At 43.6% G+C, this 14,147-nt stretch overlaps 1 protein-coding gene across 1 annotated transcript in view; it reads right to left on the reverse strand.

Moving 5' to 3' along the window:
* The window catches only part of LOC145409658 (dynein axonemal intermediate chain 2-like), a 46,433-nt gene that overhangs the window by 11,445 nt on the left and 20,841 nt on the right, over window positions 1–14,147 (reverse strand). Inside the window, exons 6-7 of the mRNA XM_080280010.1 lie at window positions 7,796–7,956; window positions 1,614–1,875 (exon numbers count right to left, since the gene is read on the reverse strand). Of these exons, the coding sequence (XP_080136136.1) occupies window positions 1,614–1,875; window positions 7,796–7,956 (423 nt within the window). The remainder of the gene's footprint in view (window positions 1–1,613; window positions 1,876–7,795; window positions 7,957–14,147) is intronic.

Consider the following 14,147-nt stretch of genomic DNA (forward strand, 5'->3'; position numbering starts at 1 on the left):
ACCTAGGGGAGCACCCTAGTAGTGAAGGAATCAATTTATATACTCGTATCGAACTAACCCAGCTTGAAACGCCTCTCTTAATCTGAACAAAATCGTCTGGAGATAGGAAAAATGAAATGAGCACGTCATCGTATTTAATAAGATGTTTTCCCCTTCCGAACTTCTAAATTTCCCTGCATGCGTTTGCCATCAGTTTTTTCCAAGGAGAGCATTTTCTGTTAGCACCAAATTTCCCCGTCCCTCATCTCGGTTTTCCTCTCCGTGCTCATTTCCTCGACACTAAATTTCTCCATCTGTCATCTCTCCCAGTCTGCGTCTCATTACTGATCTTAATATTCCTTCATTTAACCCCTTAATTACATTCCCATCCCTACATTCATCTTCCCCAACCACATAATAACACATTCACTGCCACATAACCACTCACCCACTACCACCCATATCTCCATAACCACACAGCTGCTTACTACCATTCACTGATGCTGTTAGTGTGATTTCTAGCTCTCCAACTGCAACCACACTACCACACATCCGCCTAGAGTTTCAGTCTTTCTTTTAGCACCACCACAATCACACAACTACTCACCATCACCACAAACCACACAGCTACCCACCATCACCACAAACCACACAGCTACCCACCATCACCACAACCATACAGCTGCCCACCATCACCACAACCACACAGCTGCCCACCATCACCACAACCACACCGCCACCCACCATCACCACAACCACACCGCCACCCACCATCACCACAACCACACCGCCACCCACCATCACCACAACCACACCGCCACCCACCATCACCACAACCACACCGCCACCCACCATCACCACAACCACACCGCCACCCACCATCACCACAACCACACCGCCACCCACCATCACCACAACCACACAGCTACCCACCATCACCACAACCACACAGCTCCCCACCATCACCACAACCACACCGCCACCCACCATCACCACAACCACACAGCTCCCCACCATCACCACAACCACACCGCCACCCACCATCACCACAACCACAGAGCTCCCCATCACCACTATACTGTCACCCACAAATACTTCCACACAACCACTCACCATCACAATCAGCCACCACCACCGCTCACTACACTGTGGGGCTCCTGGTTCGTCTTTAGCAGGCAATACAATTACACATTCACCACCACACATCCCACGTTTCTTTCACTGGCGACTCGACTACACAGCCACCCCCATTACTAAGCTTGCCAATTTAGCACTATTTGGAGAAAATCATATCTTCCTAGCGGTAAATCTTGAAGGCAAGCTGTATGAAGTCTATTAATATTCGAGAAATTTTGTCCATATAAAGAAATATTTCAGATATTTTGGCATTATTTTGATTTCTTAAATTTTACGTACATTTAAGCATTCATTTGAACTAGACGGAGATTTTCGTCCTTTTGTAGCTTGTTTCCTGTGACTCAGCGGCTGAATCACACAGTACTTCTGCACTACATCCTTTTCCCCGCACTTCCTCGTGACTAGCACTGTATTCTAGCGTTAATCTCTTGTATTCAAACTGGAGAGTTGGCATTTCCAGATCAAGTTAAATTAAAGAGAGTATTTATCCTACTCACTGATCCTGTCTGACGGGCTCCTGGCTCTCCTGTTACAAGCCACTACTTTGCCCTGTTCAGTCGCCACCATCAGCTTCGTCGGCATCGTTGGCTCATATTCCAGGCAGGTCGCGGCCAGAGGGGGGCGGGGGGAGCTTCCAGGGGGCCCGTTCGCTCCAGAGGGGGTGCTTCCTCCCCCTTTCTCCTGGGGGGCGTTGGCTGGGGTTTCCAAAATTAGGCGATCGGTGGGCTGGCTTAACTTTCTCGTATCCCACCACAACACCTAAAACGAGAAAGAGTGTGTGAGGAATCTGAACGTCTCTGTGTGTATAGGATGTGAAGGTCGCTTGGTACATGATAGATTTTAGTGATACAAACCAGATCAGTGTTTCTTTTAGATTTCTGATGCTGCTTTAACTTTCGCGTACCCCACCAAAACACCCCTAACGAGAAAGAGTGGGTGAGGAATGTGAACGTCTGTAAATATATAGGATGTAAGAGTCGCTTGGTACAGGAGGGATTTAAGGGATGCAAACCAGATCAGTGTATCTTTTTATTTTTGACATTCTTTAACTTTCTCGTATCCCACCATAACCGGAACTGCTCCTCTACAAAAATAGCTTCCCTAGATTATTTCCCCACCAAACTTCAACCTACAGCGGTTCAAGTCCAACTGTTACAGGTTTTCTAGCGAATGGAGAACACCTCTAACAGGGTGTATGGATTTTTTTGTCCTTCCTTTGTTCATCTGTAAAAAAGAAAAAAAGAAAGAAAGAAAAAAGAAAAAGTGAGTACGCGAGACAACCTGAGCGTCTATGCATATGCAGGATGAGAGAGTCGCTTGGCACGTGATGAATAGTAGCGATGCAGTGTTGATTTTTTCTTTTTCCTTTTTTTTTGTGCTGTCCTAATTTCCTTGTTCCCCACCTTATTTATACCTGGAATGAGAAGGTAATATGAGGAAAATATTAAGAATGTAGGGGTTGTGTCTGGGTTCTTAAGTGGGAGGGGGTGGTGTTGATTTTGAGAGCCCTTTTTCTTAAGGGTGTGTTGGCTGGGGAAGAAAATAAGGCAGTCAGTGGAATGGCTTAACTTCCTCCACTCCCACTATAGTATATATCTCAAATGGCAAAGACTTTAGTGTGCGAGGAAAAGATAAAGTTTACAGGGGCTTTACATGGGTGATTGAGAAGGATCTTTATATTAATTTCTTGGGTTGCCTTAACTTTCTCACGTACCATCATGATATGTATGAGGGAGAGTGCGTGAGTGGAATTAATAATATGTGGGCGTGTATCAGGATCAGACATACGGGCAGACAGACAGACATCAAAAACACGCACACAAAAGAAAAAACAAGCCAAACACCTACAGTAGGCACGATAGATGTATATTGAGAAAAATGCAACAACTTGTCATATCAGATTGGTTGGTACGAGGTATGTTTGATTTCGGAGTGTTGCAATTTAAAGCACTACACTGGTCTATGGTACACTGAATTATGGTTCACTGGTCTATGGTGCACTAGTCAATGGTACACTGGTCTATGGTACACTGGTCTATAATGTACTGGTCTATGGTGCACTGGTCTATAGTACACTGGTCTATGGTGCACTAGTCAATGGTACACTGGTCTATGGTACACTGGTCTATAATGTACTGGTATATGGTGCACTGGTCTATGGTACACTGGTCTATAATGTACTGGTCTATGGTGCACTGGTCTATGGTACACTGGTCTATGGTGCTCTAGTCTGTGGTGCGCTAACTATTCTGTCAAAGGTACATTCTAGGAGAGCTGTTTTCATATTCCCCTAATTTCGAAATATATTGTGTGTGCAGCGTTAGCATAGCCTTTGGTGAAAATGTAAATGGTTTTAAAATTGTCCAGGTATAGTCCAAGTAATTATTTCTTTTACACTCCTGAGGGTGGCTTAACTTTCTGGAGTCCCACCATAATACTTAAAAGTGGAAGATAGTGTATGGAGGAGCAAAGTGGCGTGTATGTGGGCACTTAAGAGGATCCAAGAGGTGTATCTATCATTTACACCTCTTGATATAAGGTCGGTGAGATAGCCTAACTTTCCTAACCCGCCATAATAACAGTAATAGAAAGAGAGTGTGAGGAAGATGTAAAGAATGTGGAGAGGGGCCTGGGTATTTCAGGGAGGCTGTTTCCTAGAGGGCCTCTGTCTCTTGGGGAAGGGGGTGGCTCTGGCTCTTTAAGATGGGGATTAATTGGTATCCTAAAAATTCTAGATCATCATAATAACTGAAATGGGAAGAGGTTGTGAGTGGAGTTATTATGTGCGAAATTATACAGTGTGGTGGAATCTGAGAGAGACATTTGGTATTGATTAGTGAATTATATAGGTGCAGTTCAGGTTAATATTTTTCTTTTTACCTAGGTTGTGTGTGTGTGTGTGTGTGTGTGTGTGTGTGTGTCTGTGTGTCTGTGTCTGTCTGCATGTGTGTGTGCGTGTGTGTCTGTGTGTCTGTGTCTGTCTGCATGTGTGTGTGCGTCTGTTTGTGTTCAAATGCAGTGTCTATGTCTGCATCCCAGTGTTTGTCCGCGAACATGATGGAAAGAGACCTGAAGGAGGGAGAGACCTAAAAGCGTGAGAGAGCGAACTAAAAGAGAGAGTGATAGAGAGACCTAAAAGAGAGTGAGAGAGAGAGACCTTAAAGAGAGAGTGAGAGAGGGACCTAAAAAAGATAGTGAGAGAGACCTAAAAGATATTGAGAGTTATATACAATGATTGCAAGGTGCCTCACAACGCAAAGAAGGAAAATAAAAGACATATACTGGTGTTAACGTAGATATGTTGTGTGAGAGTGTAAGGAGAGGAATTGGAGTGGGGTGGATGTTGGGGAGAAAGACTGTGGATTATATTGGAAGGGAGGGGTGGATGGGAAGAAAATTGTATGGGTGATGAAGGGATATTGGTGGGTGAAATGACTAAGGGGGAGAGTTGAAGGGGGAGTGTGAAAAATAGGAGAGAGTGGGAGGGGAAAGAGACAGACAGACAGACAGACAGAGACAGAGACAGACAGATAGACAGACAGGCAGACAGACAACAGACAGAAAGACAGATAGACATAGAAACAGAGAAAGTAGGGAAAAGAGAGGTAAAAGAAGAAGGGAAGCAGAGAAGGGCTTTAGCGAAGGAAAAATAGCCTCACTGAGAATAAAAAGGAAAAGAGAAAAATAAAGAGAGAAAGAGGTGAGGAAAGAGACGGAAGACCACTCGAGAAGTAAGTGGGTTGCGAGAGACGGGAAGGTTGGGCAATGCAGGAGAGAGAGAGAGAGAGAGAGAGAGAGAGAGGGAGGTGGGGGTTGTGAGAGAGAAATGGAGAGCAATACAAGTGTGTGTGTGTGTGTGTGTGTGTGTGTGTGTGTGTGTGTGTGTGTGTGTGTGTGTGTGTGTGTGTGTGTGTGTGTGTGTGTGTGTGTGTGTGAAAGAAAAATAGAAAGAGAGATAAAGAAAAAGAAAAGGAGAAAGTGGGTCGTTAGAGAGAAATGTTGAGCAATACTCGTACATCAGAAAGAGAGAGAGAGAGAGAGAGAGAGAGAGAGAGAGAGAGAGAGTGAAATATTTTGCAATACAAAGACAGAAGTTAATTGAGGAGCAAATGAACGTCGGAGAAGGAAGATGCTAAGAGGTCAAAGGTGAGAGAAAGCCAGAAAGCAAGGTAGAGGAAGGAGGAGGAGAAGATGATGATTAAGACGAAGAAGATGGAGAAGAAGAAGATGAAGAAGAAGAGGAAGATGATGATGATGAAAAAAACATGAAAAAACGTCATGATGATGATGACGATGATGATGACGAAGGTGAAGGTGAAGATGAGAATAAAATTGATGATGATGATGATGATGATGATGACGAAGGTGAAGGTGAAGCTGAAGATGAGAATAAAATTGATAATGATGATGATGATGATGACGAAGGTGAAGGTGAAGATGAAGATGAGAATAAAATTGATGATGATGATGACGAAGGTGAAGGTGAAGATGAGAATAAAATTGATGATGATGATGATGATGATGATGATGACGAAGGTGAAGGTGAAGATGAAGATGAGAATAAAATTGATGATGATGATGATGATGATGACGAAGGTGAAGGTGAAGATGAGAATAAAATTGATGATGATGATGATGGTGATGATGACGAAGGTGAAGGTGAAGGTGAAGATGAGAATAAAATTGATGATGATGATGACGAAGGTGAAGGTGAAGATGAAGAACAGAATAAAATTGATGACGATGGTGATGATGATGATAACAGGCAGGCAATTACACAGTATATATTTACTCCTTTTGCTCTTCCGTCACCAAATGATGTTGCTTACCTTAAAGGGATTTTCGAGAGAGAGAGAGAGAGAGAGAGAGAGAGAGAGAGAGAGAGAGGTTATAAATTCTCTTATTCAACCTATTCACTAAAATGGCATTAAAAAAAATGAATAAAATCTCGTACTCTTAGTCTGAATAAAATGAAAAATTCGCCATGAAAGTGAAGGGATTATAATTCTTGCACCAGCTGAATAACATTGTTGAATAGGAGTGAATGCTGAAAGGCTGAATAGTAGGAAAGTGAATGAATGAAGGGATTTACATTGCAGAGAGAGAGAGAGAGAGAGAGAGAGGCGAGTTAGTGGAATGTTGGGTGGGAGAGAGACACAGGTAACATCTTGAATTCTTTATCTTCTCTAACATTTCAGGTTACACAGAGAAAAGGCTTAAATCTTCTCTCAGGCTTAGTAAACTTAGAAGGAGGTTGATAATACACTGTGGCCTCAGGGATATAAGATTGAATAGAGATGCTGCTAGAGATCGAGCATTGGAAAGCCGCCAATGGGTGATCAAGGTGGACGCATGAAGGCAAGCTGGGACATTTATAGGGTAAGGAAATGAACATAGATGCTGCTAGAGATCGAGCATTGGAAAGCCACAATTGGGTGATCAAGGCCGACGCATGAAGGCAAGCTGGGGTCTTTATGAACGAATGAAGGAACTTAAACTGTCGGAAGATATCAAAATGAAAATAAAAATTGCGTCCTTCTAATCCCAGACTTTAAAATAATGTGCTTACTTAAAACGCCAGGAAGAGGGGAAAAGGGTTGATCAGAGTTAATGCAGGTTATATATCACGTGTAAAGCCTTTGATATGGTGATGGGGTTCATGCATTACGCCCCTGAGGGCTTGTATATTAAATGAGTGAATGGTGTAATGAATTCTGGCGAGTACTGAGTCGACAGATCCCAGTGCAATAGAGTGGTTGAAAATATTCCTCAAATCATGTCTACAGTTCGTGCATTTTAACTTGATTTTCGTAATTTTAAAGCTCATTTCCCGTAACTCGATGGCTGAAGGAGACAATACTACGGCTCTACATCTTTGCCATAAGACTTCTTCGTGACGAGCATCATGTTCTAATGTTAATGTCTTCTTATATCTCAGCATTCACGATGGAGAGATGGCAATTTTACGTCTAAAGAGAACAGTGTGTAGTTAGGTATAAATACACACACAACCATGACTCAACGAACACATACACACACACACACACACACACACACACACACACACACACACGCTTCTTTGTCCTCTCCCTCTGTTATCCTCTTAAATACTCTTCCCTGTCTTTCTCCTTTCCTTCCCCTCCCTCTGCCTTTCCCTTCACCCCTTCCCCTTCCCTTTCATCCATCTTTCTCTCTCCTTTCCTACCCCTCCCTCCGATTTTCTCTCCACTCCTACCCCTTCCTCCCCTTCCTCCATCTTTCTCTCCATCCCTACTCCCCCCCTCCGTCTGTCTCTCCATCCCTTCCCGTATCCCACAAAATCTACATAAGCAGTTAGGGGTTGTGAAGTGGAAGAGGAAGGTGTGTGTGTGTGTGTGTGTGCGTGTGCGTGTGTGTGTGTGTGTGTGTGTGTGTGTGTGTGTGTGTGTGTGTGTGTGTGTGTGTGTGTGTGTGTGTGTGTGTGTGTGTGTGTGTGTGTGTGTGTGTGTGTGTGTGTGTGTGTGTGTGTGTGTGTGTGTGAGAGAGAGAGAGGCAGACAGGCAGACAGACAGACAGAGACCGAAGTAGAGACCGAAATAGTTACCGAGACAGAGACCTAAACAGAGACCTAAACAGAGGCCTAAACAGAGACCTAAACAGAGACCTAAACAGAGACCTAAACAGAGACCGAGAATCATACCTGTCCGTCCGTGGAGACCGAGAACAGCTCAGATCTCGTCTTGTGGGCCAGCCAGGTGACCGCAGTGACCATCTGACCGTGCGAGACCGAGAGCGCCGTGGACTCGACTGGCTTGGACCCCTGCCGGCCGTCCCACCACGAGACCTGCCCGTTGCTGAGACCTGTGGAGGGAGGGGGAATGAGGCTGAACGTGTGGAATGAGATTGGCAGGTGTGGAATGAGGATGATAGGTGTGGAATGAGGGTGACAGGTGTGGAATGGGTCTGACAGGTGTGGAATGATCTGACAGGTGTGGAATGAGTCTGACAGGTGTGGAATGAGTCTAACAGGTGTGGAATGAGACTGGCAGGTGTGGAATGAGAGTGAGACAGGTGTGGAATGAGACTGACAGGTATGGAATGAGACTGATAGGTGTGGAATGAGTCTGACAGGTGTGGAATGGGTCTGACAGGTGTGGAATGAGTGTGAGACAGGTGTGGAATGAGTGTGAGACAGGTGTGGAATGGGTGTGAGACAGGTGTGGAATGAGTCTGACGGGTGTGGAATGAGACTGACAAGTGTGGAATGAGACTATATCTTTGGAATGAGGCTGTAGGTGTGGAATCAGGTGTAAAATGAGGCTGTAGGAATGGAGTCATGTGTGGAATGATTCTGCAGGTGTGGAAGCAGGTGTGGAAGGGGCTGACGCGTGGAATTAGGTGTGCAATGAGAGTGACAGGTACTGAATCAGGTGTGGAATGAGATTGACAAGTGTGGAATCAGGTGTGGAATGAGATTGACAAGTGTGGAAGCAGGTGTGGAATGAGGATATGGGTGTAGAATCAGATGTGGAATGAGACTGTAGGTGTGGAGTCAGGTGTGGAATGAGCCTGTATGTGTGGAGTCAGGTGTGAAATGAGACTGTAGGTGTGGACTCAGGTGTGGAATGAAGTTATAGGCGTGGAATGAGGACAGGTAATCTTTATATACAAAAGAGCTAACCTGGAGTGAGAGATTTAACCCTTGTCCTTTGAAAAATAAAATAAAATAAAATAAAATAAAATAAACAAAGATAAACCCAGCTTCGGAAATTTAAAATCATGGAACAAGAGAAACATTGCGAAGGTTCCCTAGCACCTCTTCCTCAGCGATTTATTTTTAGATATGGTTGGTTAGTATCCTTTTGCACGTTATTATTGAAGAGTATGGCGATATTAGACTGATTTGTGTTACACGGAGATGGACAGTAAGATGTAATAAGCAAAATAAATCGCTTAGGAAATGGTGTTTGAGGGCTTTCTTAACTGACGAGGCTAAGGGTCCTAGTCTCTCCCAAGGCCACAAAATTGTCTTTCCTTGTCTGATGTGAGCCAAAAAGGAGGAGGAGGATTTCAGGACAGCCAGGGACATGTCAGGGTCGAAAATTCTCAGCTTCCATCAATTACAAATCCCTTTTACGGACTCAAAACTTCAGGACAAACTTGTGTAATTGATTTCCAGACCCGCAGTTCCTTTAGGACCTCCTCTGGCACTAACCCACGCCTCCCTCTCCTCTCGGCCACTTCAGTTTTTTTATACAGTGTCTTTTAGGTTTATAAGATATTGTTGGGGTTGGAATTATTATTATGTATGGAGTGAAATGTGTGTAAGAGTAGGTAGGTGTTTAAGTGGTGTTTGAGTGGGTGTTTCGATGGGTGTTTAAGTGGGTGTTTGAGTGGGTGTTTGGTTGGGTGTTTAAGTGGGTGTTTAAGTGGATGGTTAATTTTTCAACGTCGAAGAAAAGAAGTGAGTGATGTCCTCATATTGTTGTTGTTGTGGTGGTGGTGGTGTTGGTGGTGGTGGTTGTGGTGGTGGTGATCCTGTTGTTGTTGTTGTTGTTGTTACATCTGGACGTGAACCCGGTGGACTGCAGGCTGAAGTTGTCCTTTTCCTGCAGTCAACCATCCTCATTTCTGGGGATAAGGAGGGAGTGAAATATTCTGTTTATTACACCTTACTGTCCTCCTCTGTGTTACATAAATCCTTCCAATATCGCCATACTCTGCACAAATAATGTACATAAGGGTATTAACCAGTCATATCCAAAAAGAAATCGCTAAGGAAGAGGTGTTAGGGAGATGTTAACCAGCCATATCCAGAAATAAATCGCTAAGGAATAGGTGTTAGAGAGATATTAACCAGACAGACAGGCAGACAAAGAGGGAGAGAATCTATGCGACAGTGGAAATGCATCCATAATCTCCTTCATATTTCTCGGCTCTGTAGTTTCCATTCTCTAGAGGAAAATTGTACAAAAGATATTACAGAAGATAGATTGATAGATAGATAGACAGTAGATAGAGACAGACAGATAAACAGACAGACAGATAGATAGATAGAGATAGTAGATAGAGACAAATAGCTAAACAGAAATATAAGACAGATAGATAGTAGACAGAGACAGATACACAGACAGATAAATAGATAGATAGATGGGAAACAGAAAAATAGATATTACAGTATCATCTAACAGTCCACGTATTAACTCTTTGCTTCTGTATAATCTTTTTTACCTTATCTGATCATACCGCCTTCACCCTTTCAATTATTCTGTCCCCCTAAGAAATGCAAAACAGTATTCTCAGTCGTCGACGTGTGCATATCTAGGCCCGTCAATTCGTCGCCTGAGACTCCCTAGCACCTCCTCCTTAGTGATTTATTTTCGAAAAAGGACGAGAGACTGACGAGGAGAGTGTATGTGAGTGAGATGGACAGGGGAGAGTGAGGGTGAGGCCAAGGATGAGATGGAGGGATGGGGTGGAGAGGTATATGAGAGTGGGGGGTGTGAGCTGGGAGCAGGGCAGTAAAATGGCGAGGGAGAGGGCGACATGGAGGCGATTTGTTTGTGACCACCTCTTACGGGATTGAGGTGTCTGGCATTAGATATATGGATAGATATTATTTATGAAGAGCGTCCTGATAGTAGAATGATTTAAAGAACACAAGATTATAGCACCCCGTAATAAGCAAAATAAATCGCTTAGGAATAGGTGTTAGGGAGATTCCTTGACCTGCGAGAATACGAACTCAGGTCAGTTCTGAACGTCGTCCTCGGTCGATCTCCTCTTCCACCGAGAATTTCGTCTTTTAAGTAAATCCTGTCTAGGTATCTCGAAATGAAAATACTCCCCCATTATTTTAACTTCCTCTTGTTTATCCATGAAAGGGAGATTTTTGCAGGTTTCCAATTTCTGAATCAATCTTTGTCCAAAAAAATAATTGGAATCAAATAACAATGTCTTTTTTTTTTCTCAAGGGGTGGAGGAAATTCAATTCCTTTTCCATTTAGTTATCAATTTCTATGACATCGACACAACACCAAGCCTTAACGTGAGAGACAGACAGACAGACAAAAAGACAAGGAGGAAGGAAGGAAGAGGGAGAGAGAGAGAGAGTGGGAGAGAGTCGCTTCCTATTCTCCTTTAAAATTCCTCTTCCTCTTCCTCAACTACTTCAGTACCACACACCCTCTTAAACTCCTCTTGATTATTATTATTACTATTTTTTTTTGGGGGGGAAGGCGCTTGGCATTGGGTGTGGTATATCGAAGCGGAACCAATTCTCTAAGTGCTGCACCTTATCCCTTAAAATGTGTGTGTGTGTGTGTGTGTGTGTGTGTGTGTGTGTGTGTGTGTGTGAGATGCAGATGTGTGTGAGATGCAGATATATTATATATGTGTGCAAATGACTGTGTGTGTGTGTGTGTAATTCACCGGGTCGGTCAGGATCACTTGATGGTCGTGATGGTCAGCTTTTACCCTCCCGGAAGGGAGCTGAGAGCTCATATAGTCCGATCTAAGGGCAAGGCTGTGACCTTCACACACGCACACACCCGTCCCCTTGCTCAAGGGGGACAGTAACCACCCACTTCGTCAGTGAAACTTTTCGCAACCTGAGCGAGGCGCGAACTCCCGTCCACCAGTTGGCAAACGAGAACGTTACCACTGCACCAGCGAGCGGTGTGTGTGTGTGTGTGTGTGTGTGTCTGTGTGTGTGTGTGTGTGTGTGTGATGCAGATATAGTATGTATATGTGCAAATGACTGTGTGAGTGTGTGTGTGTGTGTGTGTGTGTGTGTGTGTGTGTGTGTGTGTGTGTGTGTGTGTTTCTTATTCTCGTTAAGTTTCGCATTAAAAAAAAAAATCGGTCTGAAGAAGCTAACAGAAAATTAGGTACAGGGTGACTCAAAATAAACAGACCAACAATGTGGCTCAGAAACAAACTGCCTACCTCTTTTTGGGCCACCCTGTACAAGACCCAGACGCAGACTCTCAAGGACTAAGTAAAGCAGAGAGCAGACACCAATCTTAGTAGGTCTTAGGAGCCATTAACACACTCTGCTCTAGGATATTTTTTACTATTTATTTCTTGTTGTATTTAGATGATATTGCTAAGCTTAGAGGAGACTTTTCTAGCTGGAGAGGTTAAATACAGCCATCATTTATCTTTTTATTTATTAGGGGTATTTTTTTAGATGGGAAATAGTGTCTGAAGTTACCTGGAAAAAATCTCATATACACGAACACACAAACACGGAAGCGTACACACATACACACACACACAGAAACGTACACACACACACACACACACACACACACACACACACACACACACATTAGGGAAGCAATACAGGCTCGCTCCTTTCCAGACGCCATTATGAAGGTAAAAACATCTGCATAATGACCATACCAGCAGCACCATCACACCTGCTGGTATTGTGGGCATCAGGTGTGGTATATTCAATGAGAGAGAGAGAGAGAGAGAGAGAGAGAGAGAGCGTAAAAAGAAGACGGCAAAGAAAGAGGGAGTCAGCAGAGACAGGCAGTAAAAGAAGAGAGACAGCAGAGAGAGAGGGGGAGGAAGGAGAGAGGAGAGAGAGGAGGAGGAGGAGGAGGAGGAGGAGATACAGACAGACAGACAGACACAGACAGACAGAGATGGAGGCAAAGAGCGACACAGTAAAAAAGAGGGAGACGGAGAAGAGAAGCACAGCAGAGACGACAAAGACAGAAATAAATGGAAGGCAAAGAGAATGTCTAGAGATGCCTGGTAGTGTGTTAACAAGGGCGGCAGGAACAAGACTCCCTTGGAGACACACACACACACACACACACACACACACACACACACATAGGTAGATAGATAGATAAATAGATAGATAGATCGTCAGGTAGATAGTTATATAGATATACGGTAGATTTACACTTGTATAATATCCCTGCGGCTGACTTACACATACTTGGAATTACACAGCAGTGAGGATTTTTGCCGACACAGATAGATAGATAGACTGATAGATAAATACAGACAGACAGACGGACAGACAGACAGAGACACAGAGACAGCGACAGAGAGAGTGAGAGAGAGAGAGAGAGAGAGAGAGAGAGAGAGAGAGAGACATTCAATATATCTCTCCATTTCTCTTTATCATCACTCATGCCTTTCCCATTCTCACCATCAAGCTCACACCTCTTCTCTGAAATATCTTCCTCCTCTCTCTAAAAATCTTCTTCCTCTCTCTAAAAATCTTCTTCCTCTCTCTAAAAATCCTCTTCCTCTCTCTAAAATATCCTCTTCCTCTCTCTAAAAATCTTCTTCCTCTCTCTAAAATATCCTCTTCCTCTCTCTAAAATATCCTCTTCCTCTCTCTAAAATATCCTCTTCCTCTCTCTAACATATCCTCTTCCTCTCTCTAACATATCCTCTTCCTCTCTCTAAAACATCCTCTTCCTCTCTCTAAAATATCCTCTTCCTCTAAAATATCCTCTTCCTCTCTCTAAAAATCTTCCTCTCTCTAAAAATCTTCTTCCTCTCTCTAAAATATTCTCTTTCCTCATTTCGTCTCATATCTACCCTCTCTCTCTCTCTCTCTCTCTCTCTCTCTCTCTCTCTCTCTCTCTCTCTCTCTCTCTCTCTCTCTCTCGCTCGCTCGCTCGCTCGCTCGCTCGCTCGCTTTATTTGCCGCAATGCTGAATTATTCATATACATTCTTAAGATTCAGAAAAGGATACGTGCCTACTCTCAAGAAAACACACACACACACACACACACACACACACACACACACACACACACACACACACACACACACACACACACACTCACACACATGTAAACTTCTGTATCTATTCAAACTCTGACACACACACACAGGCAGACAATAAGGCGAAATGGCGCTCTTTTTTCACCAAAAATCTTAAACTTTTGGGTATACTGTTTCCTTATGATATTCTTGAGCATGACTGTCCTGACTCATAAAAATTTTATCTGTCTATCTGTCTATCTGTCTGTCTGTCTGTCTTTCTATCTATGTAATTTTCTATCTAAATATGTGT

This window comes from Coenobita brevimanus, chromosome 82 (assembly GCF_032717465.1).
Source record: "Coenobita brevimanus isolate Jiangsu-jjx chromosome 82, ASM3271746v2, whole genome shotgun sequence".
Classification (NCBI taxonomy): domain Eukaryota; kingdom Metazoa; phylum Arthropoda; class Malacostraca; order Decapoda; family Coenobitidae; genus Coenobita; species Coenobita brevimanus.